At 45.1% G+C, this 19,135-nt stretch overlaps 1 protein-coding gene across 5 annotated transcripts in view; it reads left to right on the forward strand.

The window, feature by feature from the left end:
- Positions 1-19,135, forward strand: part of ERICH3 (glutamate rich 3) — a 203,021-nt gene that overhangs the window by 151,334 nt on the left and 32,552 nt on the right. For all 5 annotated transcript variants that reach the window (XM_073593736.1, XM_073593737.1, XM_073593734.1 and 2 more), the window contains one exon: positions 3,904-4,035. In XM_073593736.1, the coding sequence (XP_073449837.1) occupies positions 3,904-4,035 (132 nt within the window). The remainder of the gene's footprint in view (positions 1-3,903; positions 4,036-19,135) is intronic.

Consider the following 19,135-nt stretch of genomic DNA (forward strand, 5'->3'; position numbering starts at 1 on the left):
GGACATGATTGAACTAACTGGCACCTGGACAATTTCCTTACCTATTCAAGAGTTTCATTGTTTTTGTTTATGGTTTAGTCAACAGCAGGCCAGCACCCACAAATTTGTGCTAACACTTTTGTCCATTGGTCAGCCTTTCTCAGCCTTCTTATCCTAGAGCAGTGGTCTTCAAACTGTGGCCCGCAGCCTAGATGTGGATCTTTTCTTTATCCGGCCCTTGAGGCACCATTCCATCCACTGACACAAATGATCGGGCACTATTCCTTCCACTGACACCAATGATCAGGCACTATTCTTTCCACTGACACAATGATGGGGCACTATTCCTTCCACTGACACCAATGATCGGGCACTATTCCTTCCACTGACACCAATGATCGGGCACTGTTCTTTGCACTGACACAATGATATGGCACTATTCCTTCCACTGACACCAATGATCGGGCACTATCCCTTCCAATGATCAGGTAATATTATTTCCACTGACACAATGATGGGGCACTATTCCTTCCCCTGACACCAATAATCGGGCACTATCCCTTCCAATGATCGGGCACTATTGCTTCCACTGACACCAATGATCGGGCACTGTTCCTTCCACTGACACCAATGATCGGGCACTATTCCTTCCACTGACACCAGTGATCGGGCACTATTCCTTCCAATGATCGTGCACTATTCCTTCCACTGACACCAATGATCGGGCACTATTCCTTCCACTGACACCAGTGTTGGAGGCACAATTCCTCCCACAGACACCAATGATGGGACACTATTCCTCCCCTAAATAACAATAGGACACTATTCCTCCCACCTATACCAATGATGAAGCACTATTCCTCCCACTGCTACCAACAATGGGGTACTATTTCTGCCCCTAAAACTACGGAAGGGGCACTATTCCCCACTGACACCAGGGTGTTTTCTAATCCCACTGGTCAGTCTGGCCCCCCTAAAGCCTGAATGACAGTTAACTGGCCCTTAACTTAGAAAGTTTGGAGACCTCTGTCCTAGAGGAACCCTTGAAATATATTTTAGCTCCCAGGGAACGCTTGCTATCAATTATATCTACAGTACAGTTCATAGTACATTAGTTCTATATGACAAAATTATTTTCAATAATAATTGATAAATAAATGAATTGAAACAAATAATAATATTGATGACCAGAAAATGAACATAGATGTTGAAATTTGTATTTTTCCCCTTTACAGTAGTGCCCATTTGTGAAATGCCCTCTTACACTGGTGATTGTGGAAAAGTTCCCCCACCATATACTACTGGCCACTTACTGTACATTACATGATGTCAGTGGGAAATTCCCTCTTACATCGAGAGGGAAGTGAAGGTGGGAAAATAATAACCACCATTATTCACAGCTCAAGGAACCCCTAGGAACCTCTGGATGAGCCTTAGGGTTCCATGGAGCCCTGGTTGAGAAAATCTGGTCTAATTGAATAAAAATTACGTATATAGCCCAAAATATATAAAACATTGAATAAAATGAGCATAAATATTACACACTGGTCTAAAAACAAAGGTGTGCTAATGTCTATGTCCCTAGTCACTGCAACATAATGTTTCGGTCAACATTTTCCTGTCACAATCTCTCATTTGGTGCCACCAATAGTTTATCAGGTCTATTATGTTTTCTAAATGATCTTTATAATGTCAACATTAAAATCAGCCACTTTTTGTGAAATGGTTCCTTAGTAAGTCCTAATACACATACTGTATATATAAAATTTACTCTATTATTATTTTAGTTATTGAACAATTAGGAAACAATTAGGAAAAGGTTGAAACCCCTATAAAGTTGTTGTTTTGCTGCCTGCGTCCTGCTTGGGAGATTTCTCTTCACTACCTGTCCTAGAGTTGCAACAGGAAATAAGAGAAAGTTCATTTTAGACTGTCTGCATTATAAGATTTATTCCTCTTATCCCTCACCTCTTCCTCTGATAACAGCTGAAATTGTTTGGATTTCCCCTCACTTTTTGTTTTCCTGATGTACAGTAGATACCAAGTTAAATGCAGGGGTGAATCTCAGCAGCAATAAAAACTTAACAAAGTGTCTAACCCATACCTACTCCATCAAAGTTAAAAAATAAATAAATGCTTGTTTTTACATACAGCATAATAAAAGTTGACTTAAAGTGGAGTTCCACCCACTTTTACAACTCCCAGCATCCCTCACTAAACTGTGCACTGTAAACGAATTGGATATTTTTAAAATTTTTTTTTCAGCACCTACTGTATATCTGCAGTATTCATTTCTCACTTCCTCCTCCCTGGCCGTGGCCCATCGCATCATTTCCTGTTTGCAATGCCTTCTGGGAAGGGGCGGAAACTTCCTCTGACACTGCCGTTGCTATGGAAACCTAAACTGAAACCTATTACACTGCTTGTGCTGCACTGAGCATGTGCGAGATCTGCAAGGATGAGATCCAGGAAGAAATACAGCCTGGCTTCAGATGCCCACACTTAAGATGGACATGGCCTGCTGTAAGTTTATAAAATAAGAAACTACTGCTATAAACTAACAAAACAGACCTTAGTTTACAGACTAACTTTACTAGAATACTTTAAGCTTGTGTATTATAGGGGTATTTTTATTTAAAAAGTATAATTTCGGCCGGAACACCACTTTAACTCAAAATTTTAATTTCAGGAATGGCGGGGCACTAATGCATTGGATCATCTGGCAGCTTCTTATGTCTCTCAACATTTCAGTGATGAGAATTCCTATATAAGTTTTTTTTAATCTCTTCTTCATCCAATAAAAGGTTGTAATGAGGCAGGAAGAAGGGTATGACACCATCATTCTAATTTCTACTTTGTCAGAAATGAGAATTATCTCACCACTGGTGTCCCCAAGAGATACTTGATTACACACGCCAACAGCCGTGGAAAACTGAAATATTCATTTTTGGATTGAGTTTTGAGCTTCAAAGGAGATCCTTAGTCAAAACAAAAAATCAGGAGGTAGTTTAGGAAATGTAAAGTATTCACTTTTATCAATTATGAATTATCTTTTAAACAAAGATGCACATGGGGTAACATGCCATAGGACCCCACTGTGAGACTGAACTGCACCTTCTGGCATTTAAAGTGCCTAGAGAAAGAACAATGGGATGGGGCATTGTTGACCCAAAAACTGAAAAGTGTATCAAATACCGTACTTACCACAATTTTCCATTCTTGGAGCCAATCAATGCATATTGCACATATGGGATAGTATCCCTGTATGTTGCCATGGTGGCCCCAGGAAAACAGAAAATGGTATCAAATACTTACTATAGTTTTCCTTTCCTGGTGCCAATCCATGGCAGCATACATTTGGGGTGGTATCCCCGCCTGCTACATATATGTTGCCATGTTGGTACCAGGAAAATTGTATCCAGTATCCTAATTTTCCTTTCCTGGCCCCAATCAATGGCAGCATACATTTAGTAGGCAAGGCTATTACCCATATGTATGCTGCCATGTTGGCCCAGGAAAATCAAATTTCATCATGACAAGCAGTTCGGGATAAGACTGCGACTAAATGGGCATTTTGGGACAATTAGTGCATCACAAGCCACATTCTAGAGATTAAAAAACGATAAGCACACAACATGATTAATACTAGCTGGTGTGCGTTTGACAGGAGCTCTTCAAAGCACATGAATAATAATGTTATATATGACCACATGTGTAAGCAATCTATGCAGCGCATTGCCCAGGTAATTTTTCCTGCATGTTTTTTGTGCCGTGGATTGGCTTATGAATCATCTGCTTCAAGTTTGCCGCTACCCAGCTTGCTTTGCTGCCGCCTGTTTGCAATCATAAAAAGCGTCAAATTTGCCCTCACAAATATTCTGATACCCCTTGCCCCTTCTTTTTATAATTTGTGATTTCCTAAAGATTGCAAATCAGTTCAGGAGAAAATAGCGGAGGCAATCGGCGGCAAAACATTGGAGGATTCAGATCCAGAGCCCAGCGACTCGAGCACCGATGACGAGGACAACTTAAGAGGAATCGCCAACACGCAGAAACGTAAGATGGCAAATAAAGGCATTTTGCTCTGACAAGTTTTAAAGGAACGTATTTATAGATTGCATAAATGATACACTTCACCTATCCTGCGAATCCTGCCACACAGGACATACTATATGTTTGGATAAAATATAACTTATTTATAGCTAAAGTTTAATTTATCCAATAGTATCATGAACAATTAATTGACCCCTTGATTCATTTCAGTGATGTTGAAATTTTATCTAATTGTTCAAATGTAATTTTCTATGGGCTTTGAGGATATTTCTCCCCCTTCCTTCACAGCTTTCATTCTTCCCCTTATTAAAGTGTTACTAAACCCACAACAGTAAAATCAGTCTGTTGTAAAGCATGCTTGTTATACTCACGGTGGAAACTAGGGGGTTAATCCTCTGCATTGTGTAAAAAGGCTGTTTGAAACCTGTCTTCTCTGTACCCCCCCCCCTTTTTTTACTGTCCCCAATCCATCTGCTGATAGAACAAAGCCTTGTGGTCACTCTGCACATGCTCAATTTGGTGTGTATTGCTAGAGAGGTTTTTTTTTTTAGGGTTGGGTGCATGTGATCAGCACAGGGCCAATCAGCACTGTCCAGACAGATAGTCAGAGGTCATGCAGCCTCATAGAACAGTCAGAAGAGAATAAAAACTCCTCCTACAAGCTTTAACCAGTGCTCAGCTGGACACTGATAGAAGTCACAAACTCCTATATACTGATGACGAGAAAAGATATTTAGCAGTTTATTTTTATTAAAATAATTGCATTTCCGTGTTCTGTGTACTGTGGGAGACCAGATATAGTGAATGCAGGGCCCTGGGTTTAACACTTTAATTTCATATGATGGGGCCTCAGAACGGCCGCTCTCACGCGCCCGCGGGGGTGCGCAGCGGTTGCGGGCGCGGCGTGTTGCTAGGACACGGCGCGACCCCGATCTCTGTAAAGAGCTGTGTCCGTGGCTCTTTAACCATGTGATCTTCTGTGTCCAATCACAGCCGGTCACATGTAAACAAGGAGATGCCGGTAATCGGCTCTCCTCGCCTCACACTGATAGAGTATGAGGAGAAGAGAGGAGAGCCGATCAGCGGCATCTCCTCACAGGGGGACATCTAGGGATGTAATCAGGGCACTGATCATCAGTGCCCTGATTACAATAAATAAATATAGTGTCACAAAACAGTGCCCACCAATGCCAGCATAGAGTACCCACCAGTGGCAGCAATCTGTGCCACCAATCAGTGCCCATTAGGGATGCCAGTCAGTGCTGGCAATCAGTGCCACCTATCAGTGCTGCCCATCAATGCCCATAACTGCCGTCGATCAATGCCGATCAGTGTCGCCCATCAGTGCCACCCATCAGTGCCCATCTGTACCGCCAATCCGTGCCGCCTATCCATGCCCATTTTTTAATTATCACATTGCAATTTGTCCAGTGAAAGTGCATGTACATTTGTTTTGTGAGCATATGGCACAGTAAAGGGTTGAATGTTATGAGGCTATTTTCTTTGCTGGTTGAATGCTTTTCATGGATTTACAGTGGAAAATATTGAATTTGGCCAGTAGATGGTGCTAAGCATCATATGAAAAGGTATTTAGTAGCATCTACCGGACAGATTTTTACTTAGATTAGGTACAAATGTAAAAAGACACATATAGATATCAAATTAATTATTGAGAGAGACATTGGATTTCACCAAGTCGCTGTAAGGTGCCATAATATAGAAAAAAGTGAAAGTCCTGCTTTAAGGGTTCTCAATTTTAAAATTGTAGGGCAGATGTGGGGGAAAGGAGGTATTGGATAGGAAGAGGGGAATATCTACAAGAGAGGAATTCAAGGGATGGTTGGAGAAATAAAGGGAAAGGGAAGAAGGTGGAGGAGGGAGCAAAGGGAGGGTAGAGAATGATGTGGGAGAGGGGATGAAACTCTTGTGGCTTTTCCAATCGAGATATACAGTGCCTTGACAAAGTATATATACCCCTTGAAATTTTTCACATTTTATCATGTTACAACCAAAAACGTAAATTTGTATTTTATTGGGATTTTATGTGATAGACCAACACAAAGTGGCACAAAATTGTGAAGTGGAAAGAAAATGATAAATCGTTTTCCAAATTTTTTACAAATAAATATGTAAAAAGTGTGGCGTGCATTTATATTCAGCCCCCTTTACTCTGATACCCCTAACTAAAATCTAGTGGAACCAATTGCCTTCAGAAGTCACCTAATTAGTAAATAGAGTGCACCTGTGTGTAATTTAATCTCAGTATAAATACAACTGTTCTGTGCAGCCCTCAGAGGTTAAGAGACCCTTAGTGAACAAACAGCATCACGAAGGCCAAGGAACATACCACACAGGTCAGGGATAAAGTTGTGGAGAAGTTAAAAGCAGGGTTAGATTATAAATAAAAATCCTAAGTTTTGAACATCTCACGGAGCACTGTTCAATCCATCATCCGAAAATGGAAAGAGTATGGCACAACTGCAAACCTACCAAGACATGGCCGTCCACCTAAACTGACAGGCTGGGCAAGGAGAGCATTCATCAGAGAAGCAGCCAAGAGGCCCATGGTAATTCTGGAGGAGCTGCAGAGATCCACAGCTCAGGTGGGAGAATCTGTCCACAGGACAACTATTAGTCGTCCTCTCCACAAATCTGGCTTTTATGGAGGAGTGGCAAGAAGAAAGTCGTTGTTGAAAGAAAGCCATAAGAAGTCCCATTTGCAGTTTGCGAGAAGCCATGTGGGGGATTCAGAAAACATGTGGAAGAAGGTGATCTGGTCAGATGAAACCAAAATTTAACTTTTTGGCCTAAAAGCATGTGGGGCGGAAAACTAACACTGCACATCACCCTGAACACACCATCCCCACCGTGAAACACGGTGGTGGCAGCATCATGTTGTGGGGATGCTTTTCTTCAGCAGGGACAGGGAAGCTGGTCAGAGTTGATGGGAAGAAGGATGGAGCCAAATGCAGGACAATCTTAAGCCCCATACACACGATAGGACATTGTACAAACTTTCCCTTGGATTTTTGTACAAAGGGAGTTGGCCAGAGGGGGCGTGGTCATAGGATGACATGACCACGCCCCTTTATGACCTCACAGTCCCAGCATGCCCCGGGACTGTGATGTCTTAGGGGGGCGGGGTCACCGCCTATATAAGTCCGTTGCGGAGCAAACAGAGAGCATTCCGGCTGGAGAGAGCGTTGTGTCAACATCTCTGGAAGAGAAGAGGGAAGAAGACGATCCAGAAGTCCGGACCACCGCTGGCAAAAGAGCGCAAGAAGATAGCGGTGGAGCCGGCAGAAGATGCGGACACCGGGAGAAGACGCCGGAGAGACCCCCGAAGTCAGAAGAGGACCCCCGAAGTCGGAAGAAGACCCCCAAAGTCGGAAGAGGACCCCCGAAGTCGGAAAGGACCCCCGAAGTCGGAAGAAGACCCCAGAGCTGCCTAATAAATTACTTTAAAAACATGTGTACTGTGTTTTTTATTGACACTTTTTTCCCTAGGTGAATGGGTAGGGGTACGATGTACCCCATACTCATTCACATAGGGTGGGTGGGCACCCCATGTTGAGGGCATGTGGCCTGGTACGGCTCAGGAGGGGGGGGGGCGCTCGCTTGTTCCCACTCCCTTTCCTGACCGGCCAGGCTGCGTGCTCGGATAAGGGTCTGGTATGGATTTGGGGGGGACTCCCACGCCGTTTTTTCAGCGTAGGGGCTTCCTCTTAAAATCCATACCAGACCGAAGGGCTTGGTATTCCCCAGAGGGGAATTCATTCTCGCGCCCACCGCAGTAGGAAAATGTGTTTTTCCTATTGCAGCTAGAGCGAGATGTACAGTACCCTGCCGCCGAGAACCAGAGTGATCCGATTGCGCTGGAAACATTCTCGCGGCTGCGTACTGTAGTTTGTACAAAAGTCCGATGGCTTTGTGTACACACGATCGGACTTTGCTCCATCGGACTTTTGTTGCCGGAAAGTTTGTCTGTTCGCACAGCCAACAAAAGTCCGATGGAAACTGAAAAAGTTTGTCTGATGGAGCGTACACACGGTCGGATGTTGCTCCAAAACAGCTCATTTGCATGTTTGTAGTCAAAAAGTCCGATCGTGTGTACGGCCCTTTAGAACACCTGTTAGAATCTGCAAAAGACTTGAGACTGGGGCGGAGGTTCACCTTCCAGCAGGACAAGACCCTAAACATACAGCCAGAGCTACAATGGAATGATTTAGATCAAAGCATATTTATGTGTTAGAATGGCTCCGTCAAAGTCCAGACCTGAATCCAATTGAGAATCTCTGGCAAGACTTGAAAATGGCTGTTCACAGACGCTCTCCATCCAGTCTGACAGTCTGACAATCTGAAACTAGATGTGCAAAGCTGGTAGAGACATATTTTATTTATTTAAGTTACGTATCAATCGGTATGCAATTGCACTGTGTGTTGGCAGATTGCATGCAGATTGTAAGCTAACAGATCTTCCAGACAGAGATCTGTGTGTGTGTGGTGGCTCAGCAGACCAGTCTGCGGACAAACTGTTGGGTGGTGGCAGGCTATCGTTTATTGTGTGTCTGGTGTGTGGGTGTGGGGACAGTGGGAAGAGTGATTAACACCGGGGTTCAAGCTTGCAGGATAGCTGGAGGAACCCTAGAAGTGTATAGTAATTGCTAGACTGCTCCCCAACCCTTAGAGTGCACCAGATTGTATGTAAGATTTGTATCTGCCTGTGTGTGGTCAGCTAGCTGGATTGGAGTGGAGTCTCCCTCTAGTGGTGGCCAAAGGTAGTGTAGGCTGTGAAAGTACTGCAGCCAGTCTTACATGCGCAGTATAAGTTCCCCCTTATTCCCTTAGTTCCTCATCTTCCCCGGTCACGGAACGCACGTCGCGGTTAGTTAGTAGCCGTTGGGGTGTGAATTCGTGACAGATTGGGACATATCCAAAAAGACTTGCAGCTGTAATTGCAGTGAAAGGCGGTTCTACAAAGTATTGACTCAGGGGGGCTGAATACAAATGTACACCACACTTTTCACATATTTATTTGTAATACATTTTGAAAACCATTTTCCTTCCACTTCACAATTATGTGCCACTTTGTGTTGGTCTATTACATAAAATCCCAATAAAATACATTTATGTTTTTGGATGTAACATGACAAATGAGGAAAATTTCAAGGGGTATGGAAACATTTTTCAAGGCACTGTACACATATAGAGGAAAGAGTTGGCTATATTTTGCGCATAGTCTATACCAGCCTTTCTAAACCAGAGGTTGCCAAGGGTCCCTTAAGCAATTAGCAATTCCTGTCTTTCGGGTGAGTAACCACCAATGATCCTTTTAGCTATCTTTAAGGGGGGCATTCTTCTCAATGACCATCAATGTAAGAATCATTATTCCCAATGATCACCAATGTAAGGAACATTCTTCCCACTGACCACCAATGTAAGGAACATTCTTCCCTCCGACCACCAATGTAAGGAACATTCTTCCCACTGATTACCAATGTTAGGAACATTCTTCTCACTGACCTCCAATGTAAGGGGACATTATTCCAAGTGTTCACAAATGTAAGGAGCATTCTTCTCACTGACCTTTATACATGTACTGTGAGCTGTATATACAATGATTATTATCAGAGGTCCCCTGAGACTGGAACATTATTTTAAGGATTCCTCCTTGTTAAAAAGGTGCAGAAAGGTTGGTCTATATAGTCAGCGGAGTCTATGGGCCTAAGTAGGAGTTAGATCCTTAATAGAGGATACGTTTTTGAGCACAATGCACTTTAATCAGTAATTGGCTCAGTTTAGAGATCAAATAAATAAGGGAAAAAATGAAGGATGTGAAGGGAGAGAAATACATTTTATCTCCAAAGCCCACAGAAAGGAAAATCCGGTGAAAATTTTGAATACGTTTAGAGATCAGTGAACAAATGGAAGGATTTAATTAATTTTGAAGAATTTAAGTTTAAATATACATAATAAAGATTATATTTTATTGATTATAACCCCATTCAGTTTATTTTTTCCATCTGTGTCTCGTTGGGGAAATATCCCTTCACTTCCTGTCCCATACCCAAACAGGAAGTGAGAGGAAATCCTTGCAAATTAAGAGAATCCCTTGGGGTCGGTTCACACTGGGACGACTTGGGATCCGACTTGTACGCCCTCAAGTCACCCCAAGTCGCCCCAGAAAGAGATTCACATTTAAGTGAATGGGAGCGTCTTAATAGACACTACTGAAGTCGCTCCGACTTCAGAGCGTACTCCCTGTACTACTTTGATCCGACTTTGATCCGACTTCGGCCTATTGACTATCATTGAAGTCGGATCAAGGTCGGATCGCCGTCTCGCATGATCCGACTTCGCCATGCGACTTGTGCTCAGATGATCTTGAGGGGGAACTCCGCGCCAAATTTTAAATAAAAATCCGGCATGGGTTCCCCCTCCAAGAGCATACCAGGCCCTTGGGTCTGGTATGGACCTTGAGGGGAACCCCCTACGCCGAAAGGGCGGCGTGGGGGGTCCCCCAATCCATACCAGACCCTTATCCGAGCACGCAGCCCGGCCGGACAGGAATGGGGGTGGGGGACGAGCCAGCGCCCCCCCCCATCCTGAACCGTACCAGGCCGCATGCCCTCAACATGGGGGGGTTGGTGCCTTGGGGAAGGGGGGCGCGCTGCGGCCCCCCCCACCCCAAAGCACCTTGTCCCCATGTTGATGAGGACAAGGGCCTCTTCCCGACAACCCTGGCCGTTGGTTGTCGGGGTCTGTGGGCTTATCGGAATCCGGGAGCCCCTTTTAATAAGAGGGCCCCCAGATCCCGGCTCCCCACCCTATGTGAATGAGTATGGGGTACATCGAACCCCTACCCATTCACCTAGGGAAAGTGTCAATTTAAAAAAAAAACACTACACAGATTTTTAAAGTAATTTATTAGACAGCTCCGGGGGTCTTCTTCCAACTTCGGGGTCTCTCCGGTTCTTCTCCGCGCTCTCCGGGTCTTCTGCCGGGCTCCTCCGCTATTTTCTGCTCTTTTGCCGCTCTTTTGCTATAGCGGAGGAGCCCGGTCTGCTTCCTTCTTCTCTTCGGGGGTCTCTCCGGTTCTTCTCCGCGCTCTCCGGATCTTCTGCCGGGCTCCTCCGCTATTTTCTGCTCTTTTGCCGCTCTTTTGCTATAGCGGAGGAGCCCGGTCTGCTTCCTTCTTCTCTTCGGGGGTCTCTCCGGTTCTTCTCCGCGCTCTCCGGATCTTCTGCCGGGCTCCTCCGCTATTTTCTGCTCTTTTGCCGCTCTTTTGCTATAGCGGAGGAGCCCGGTCTGCTGCCTTCTTCTCTTCGGGGGTCTCTCCGGTTCTTCCCCGCGCTCTCCGGATCTTCTGCCGGGCTCCTCCGCTATTTTCTGCTCTTTTGCCGCTCTTTTGCTATAGCGAAGGAGCCCGGTCTTCAATCTTCTGCCTTCTGCCCTCTTCTCCTGATGTTGACACGACGCTCTCTGGGGCTGGAATGCACTCTGAGCGCTCCGCTCTGACTTATATAGGTGGTGACCACGCCCCCTTATGCCGTCACAGTCCCTGGGCATGCTGGGACTGTGACGTTTTAGGGGGCGTGGTCATCACCCAATGACCATGCCCCCTTATGCAGTCATAGTCCCAGCATGCCCAGGGACTGTGACGGCATAAGGGGGCGGGGTCACCGCCTATATAAGTCAGAGCGGAGCGCACAGAGAGCATTCTAGCCGGAGAGAGCGTCGTGTCAACATCAGAAGAAGAGGAGAGGGCAGAAGACGGAAGACCGGGCTCCTCCGCTTTAGCAAAAGAGCGGCAGAAGAGAGCGGAGGAGCCCGGAGGAAGATCCGGAGAGCGTGGAGAAGAACCGGAGAGACCCCCGAAGTCGGAAGAAGACCCCCGGAGCTGTCTAATAAAATATTTAAAAAATCTGTGTAGTGTTTTTTTTGTCATGTTCATGTTGAGGGCATGCGGCCTGGTACGGTTCAGGAGGGGGGGGGGGCGCTCGCTCGTCCCCACTCCCATTCCTGTCCGGCCGGGCTGCGTGCTCGGATAAGGGTCTGGTATGGATTGGGGGGGACCCCCCACGCCGTTTTTTCGGCGTAGGGGGTTCCCCTCAAGGTCCATACCAGACCCAAGGGCCTGGTATGCTCCTGGAGGGGGAACCCATGCCGGTTTTTTATTTAAAATTTGGCGCAGAGTTCCCCCTAAAGATTCATACCAAACACAGTGGCGGGGATCCAAGTCGGATCCCCGTTCATTGAAAGTCGGACACATGTCGCAGGGCAAAGTCGGATCCACAAGTCGGGTTGAAGTCGCGTTGAAGTCGCGTTGCAAAGTCGCGTTGAAGTCGTGTTGCCCCTGTGTGAATCGAGCCTTGGGGACACCCAGGTCATCAGAACTAGTGTCCCCATTGGAAGATCCCCCCCACATTACTTTTCTGGGGACAACCCAAAATTTGGGGTTTACTTTTACTTTCACTTTCAATGATACAGTGAGGGGAAAAAAAAGTATTTGATCCCCTGCTGATTTTGTACATTTGCCCACTGACAAAGAGATGATCAGTCTTTAATTTTAATGGTAGGTTTATTTTAACAGTAGGAGACAGTATAACAACAAAATTATCCAGAAATGATCAGTCTATAAATTTAATGGTAGGTTTGTTTTAACAGTGAGAGACAAAATAGCAACAAAAATATCCAGAAAAACGCATTTCAAAAAAGTTATAAATTGATTTGCATTTTTAGGCCTCTTTCACACGGATGATCCGTTCAGGTCCGCCTGTCAGTTTTTTAGGCGGACCTGAACGGCCGCTCCATAGACCTCTATGGAGGGTCGGATGCCAGTGGTGACATGTCCGCTGACATCCGACCTGCTCCGATCCGAAAAAGTGTGACGGAGGAAAAACCTATTTTTCCAACCGTCTGTGGATCGGATCGGGTGACGACGGACTGCACAGTGTGCAGAGACCGACCTGTCATCTGCCTGCTCAGCGGGGATCGACGGAGCGTTCCCCCACTGAGCAGAGCGGGCTCTGTACATGGACACGTCCGTGTGAAGGAGCCCTAAGGAGTGAAATAAGTATGTGATCCCCTATCAATCAGCAAAATTTCTGGCTCCCAGGTGTCCTCTATACAGGTAACAAGCTGAGATTAGGAGCACTCTCTTAAAGGGAGTGCTCCTAATCTCAGCTTGTTACCTGTATAGACACCTGTCCACAGAAGCAGTCAATCAAATTCCAATCTCTCCACCATGGTCAAGACCAAAGAGCTGTCCAAGGATGTCAGGGACAAGATTGTAGACCTACACAAGGCTGTGATGGGCTACAAGACCATTGCCAAGCAGCTTGGTGAAAGGGTGACAACAGTTGGTGCGATTATTCGCAAATGTAAGAAACACAAAATAACTGTCAATCTCCTTTGGTCTGGGGGCTCCATGCAAGATCTCACCTTTGTGGAGTTTCAATGATCATGAGAATGGTGAGGAATCAGCCCAGAACTACACGGGAGAATCTTGTCAATGATCTCAAGGCAGCTGGAACCATAGTCACCAAGAAAACAATTGGTAACACACTATGCCATGAAGGACTGAAATTCTGCAGCGCCCGCAAGGACCCCCTGCTCAAGAAAGCACATGTACAGGCCCGTCTGAAATTTGCCAATGAACATCTGAATGATTCAGAGGAGAACTGGGTGAAAGTGTTGTGGTCAGAAGAGACCAAAATCAAGCTCTTTGGCATCAACTCAACTCGCCGTGTTTGGAGGAGGAGGAATGCTGCTTATGACCCCAAAAACACCATCCCCACCGTCAAACATGGAGATGGAAAGATTATGCTTTGGGGTGTTTTTCTGCTAAGGGGACAGGACAACTTCACCGCATCAAAGGGATGATGGACGGGGCCATGTACTGTCAAATCTTGGGTGAGAACCTCCTTCCCTCAGCCAGGGCATTGAAAATGGGTCGTGGATTGGTATTCCAGCATGACAATGACTCAAAACACACAGCCAAGGCAACAAAGGAGTGGCTCAAAAAGAAGCACATTAAGTTCCTGGAGTGGCCTAACCAGTCTCCAGACCTTAATCCCATAGAAAATATGTGGAGGGAGCTGACGTTTCGAGTCACCCAATGTCAGCCTCGAAACCTTAATGACTTAGAGAGGATCTGCAAAGAGGAGCGGGACAAAATCCCTCCTGATATGTGTGAAAACCTGGTGGCCAACTACAAGAAACGTCTGACCTCTGTGATTGCCAACAAGGGGTTTGCCACCAAGTACTAAGTCATGATTTGCGAAGGGGTCAAATACCTATTTCACTCATTAAAATGCAAATTAATTTATAGCTTTTTTGAAATGGGTTTTTCTAGATTTTTTTTGTTGTTATTCTGTCTCTTACTGTTAAAATAAACCGACCATTAAAATTAAAGACTGATCATTTCTTTGTCAGTGGGCAAATGTACAAAATCAGCAGGGGGTCAACATTTTTTTTTCCTCACTGTAATGGCAACAGGACAAATAGAGAGGGTGAATCTCCTTAACAGGAGCACAGACAGCAATAATAAATGACATGCGTTCTAATCCATCTGCACTCTATCCACATCTAAAAAAATAAGTTTTGCCTTTAGTTATACCGCTTGCCAACCGCTGCACACAGATGTACGTCGGCAGAATGGCACAGGCAGGAAAATGGGCGTACCTGTAGGTCCCTTTGAATTTGCCGCCCGCGCACCACGGGAGCGTGCCCACGGGTCCCGGGAACTCGATGTTCACTGGCGGCCCACGACTGGCAGAACGGGGAGATGCCCATCTAAACAAGGCATTTCCCGGTCTGCCTAGCAACATGACAGAGATCCACTGCTCCCTGCCATCGGGAGCAGTGATCTCTGTCATGTTGTAGCGAGCCCATCCCCCCTACAGTTAGAACACCTCCCTAGGACACACTTGACCCCTTGATCGCCCCCTAGTGTTTAACCCCTTCCCTGCCAGTGTCATTTATACAGTAATCAGTGGCTATTTATAGCACTGGTCGCTGTATAAATGACAATGGTCCCAAAAATAGTGTCAAAAGTGTCCGATGTGTCCGCCATAATGTCGCAGTCCCGATAAAAATCGCAGATCGCCGCCATTACTAGTAAAAAAAAACAATAATAATAAAAATGCCATAAATCTATCCCCTATTTTGTAGATGCTATAACTTTTGCGCAAACCAATCAATATACATATGCAACTTTTTTTAAACAAAAATATGTAGAAGAATACATAGCGGCCTAAACAGAAAAAGAAATTCTTTTTTTTAGAGATTTTTTGGGGATATTTATTATAGCAAAAAGTAAAAAATATAGTTTTTTTTCAAAATTGACGGCCTTTTTTGAGGTGATCAAATACCACCAAAAGAAAGCTCTATTTTTGGGAAAAAAAGGACGTCAATTTTGTTTGGGTACAACGTCGCATGACCACGCAATTGTCAGCTAAAGCGATGCAGTGCCAAATCGCAAAAAAATGCTCTGGTCAGGAAGGGGTTAAAATCTTCCGGGGCTGAAGTGGTTAAGTAGCATTTTCAAAAGGAGAGCTGCATCTTTCACTAAAATAATAAATAATCCTGCCATGAAGGTCCTAGTTCAGGCACTTCCTGTTAAAAGGTGACAATACTCTTTCGCACAGAGCGCAGGGGTCAGAAGTGCATATCACACAAAATACTGCATAACACACAAAGTGTAGGACCCCTACACTTTGTGTGTTATGCAGTATTTTGTGTGATATGCACTGAGTAGGAGTAAGTAACGCACTGAGTGGTTACATAGTAGGCGAGGTTGAACAAAAGAATAAAAAAGACACAAGTTCATCAAGTCTAACCTATGTGTGTGATTTTATGTCAGTATTACATTGTATATCCCTGTATGTTGCGGTCGTTCAGGTGCTTATCTAATAGTTTTTTGAAACTATCGATGCCCCCCTCTGAGACCACCGCCTGTGGAAGGGAATTCCACATCCTTACCACTCTTACAGTAAAGAACCCTCAACACAGTTTAAGGTTAAACCTCTTTTCTTCTAATTTTAGTGAATAGCCGCGTGTCTTATTAAATTTTCTTACGCGGAAAAGTTTTATCCCTATTGTGGGGTCACCAGTACAGTATTTGTACATTGAAATCATATCCCCTCTCAAGCGTCTCAAGTTCAGTGCTCGCAACCTTTCCTCATAACTAAGGTACTCCGGTCCATTTTTTTGTTTTGTTGCCCTTCTCTGGACTCCCTCCAGTTCCAGTACATCCTTCCTGAGGACTGGTGCCCAGAACTGGACAGCATACTCTAGGTGAGGCCGGACCAGAGTCTTGTAGAGCGGGAGAATTATCGTTTTATCTCTGTAGTTGATCCCCTTTTTAATGCCAATATTCTGTTTGCTTTGTTAGCAGCAGCTTGGCATTGCATGCCATTGCTGAGCCTATCATCTACTAGGACCCCCAGGTCCTTTTCCATCCTAGATTCCCCCAGAGGTTCTCCCCCCCAGTGTATAGATTGCATTCATATTTTTGCCACCCAAACGCATTATTTTACATTTTTCCACATTGAACCTCATTTGCCATGTAGTTGCCCACCCCATTCATTTGTTCAGATCTTTTTGCAAGGTTTCCACATCCTGCGGAGAAGTTATTGCCCTGCTTAGCTTAGTATCGTTCGCAAATACAGAGATTGAACTGTTTATCCCATCCTCCAGGTCGTTTATGAATAAATTAAATAGGATTGGTCCCAGCACAGAACCCTGGGGGACCCCACTTTCCACACTGGCCCATTAAGAGTACTCGCCAGTTATCACCACCCTCTGAACTTGCCCTTGTAGCCAGTTTTCAATCCATGTACTCACCCTATGGTCCATGCCAACGGACCTTATTTTGTACAGTAAACGTTTATGGGGAACTTGGTCAAATGCTTTTGCAAAATCCAGATACACCACGTCTACGGGCCTTCCTTTATCTAGATGGCAGCTCACCTCCTCATAGAAGGTTCAAGGATTGGTTTGGCAAGAACGATTCTTCATGAATCCATGCTGATTACTGCTAATGATACCGTTCTTATTACTAAAATCTTGTATATAGTCCCTTATCATCCCCTCCAAGAGTTTACATACTATTGATGTTAGGCTAACTGGTCTGTAATTCCCAGGGATGTATTTTGGGTCCTTTTTTAAATATTGGTGCTACATTGGCTTTTCTCCAATCAGCTGGTACCATTACAGTCAGTAGACTGTCAGTAAAAAATAGAAACAAAACTCTGGCAATTACTTGACTGAGTTCCCTAAGAACCCTCGGGTGCAAGCCATCTGGTCCCGGTGACTTTGTTTTTCAAGTCTATTTCTAATTCTGTCCTCCCTATACCGAGGTTGGCTCTCCGGGTGACGTAATTTACCTTTATGCGGTCCATGCTAGGTTTGGAATCACCCTACACAGTTCCTGATATCATCTGGATGCCTGGGAAATTGGGATTGCTGGCACCCCCCCCCCCCCCGAGGAGGACATCCCTCATACAGATATGCCCTTGATTTCTGTCCTTATGTAAGTGCATTACTTTGCGCATTAAACATGCTATTTTAATACTACACTTAGGTGCGCCGCCCTCCTTTCCTCTTTTTGCATTCTCACAGAGTTCTCTGGATACGCTCTGGGGATGGCTGGCACCTGTAACTACTTGTTACACACCCGAGTTGCCATGGACTACTCCTACCATACTAAGGATTAATATACAGATATATATATATATATATATATATATGTAGGAATGCCAGTATGGTGGCCTGAATTTATGGGAGGAGCCCGGAGGGTATTTAACCAGCCCGCCCGCCTGTGGTCTTTGTCGGTTTCCTGTGCGCGATACTACGTCACTAGGCCGACTATTTGAAACTCAGTGTCCGTAAGTTCTCGTGTTCGTGAGTTCGCGTATTTGTAAGAGTTCCCGTGTTCGAGATTTTCGAGGCCCTCGTTGCCAATTCGTAGTTTCGTACAACGTGTCTGGCTCGGCTGTTGCAGGTAGGGTTTCGGCTGACGTTTTTCATTTCACGCATTGTTAGATATCATGTCACTAAACCGTGATATCATACTTACGAAACATTTGTAAATTTTACACGTAACCGTAACGTACCACTCGTACCGTCGTCATATTAGTCATTTCGTTATTTTGTACCCCACTCCGACACAGGCGCCGATTCGTTCAGGCATGTCTAAAACTGTTTACCATGCTTCACAAGACAAATCGTTGTCACTCGCAAAATTCTGTACTCCGACTCAAAGCTAATTCATTTCACAAACATTTCAAAAACATTTCGAAGCATTTCAAATAATTTTGAATCATTTCATTCATTTCGGTCATGTACCGCGGTCCGATTCGCTCCGATGTGCCCCAGTTGCTTACGGCCTCATTTCAGTACATGCTCCAGAGTCAGATTCATTGTCAGTCGCAGGTTACGGCTCACTGATTCATGTCTCTGTCATGGCCTATCATTTCACTGTCACGTATCACGTTCCGATACGAATCCAGTCGCATCAAAAATGCACCGATTCGTCTCGGCGTGCCCCAGGTATTTTAGCCACATTTCGGTACATGCTCCAGAGTCCGATTCGTAGTCAATCGCAACAGCGGCATGATCGATTCGTGCCTCTGTCATGGCAATTAAAACCATTTCACTGTCACGTACCGCGCTCCGATTCGAATCCAGTTGCATCCGTGATGCACCGATTCGTTCCGGTGTGCCCCAGTTGTTTTGGCCTGATTTCAGTACATGCTCCAGAGTCCGGATCGTTGTTAGTGGCAGAGGCGGTGCGACCGATCCGCATCTCTATCATGGGAATCAATTATTCATTCATTTCACTCCGACATATTGCGCCCGGTTTCGAATCCAGTCGCATCTGAGATGCACCGATTCGTTCTGGTGTGCTCCAGTTGTTTCGGCCTTATCCAGTACCTGCATCAGAGCTTGGTTCATTGTCAGTCGTGGTCAGGGCTAAACATTTCATTCATTTCATTGTTACCTCCTGCGCCCCGATTCGAATCCAGTCGCATCTGTGCAGCACCGATTCGTTCCCGGTATGCACCAATGTTTTCTGTTGCCTCATTTCAATACATGC

The sequence above is a fragment of the Aquarana catesbeiana genome, linkage group LG07 (assembly GCF_042186555.1).
Source record: "Aquarana catesbeiana isolate 2022-GZ linkage group LG07, ASM4218655v1, whole genome shotgun sequence".
Lineage (NCBI taxonomy): Eukaryota > Metazoa > Chordata > Amphibia > Anura > Ranidae > Aquarana > Aquarana catesbeiana.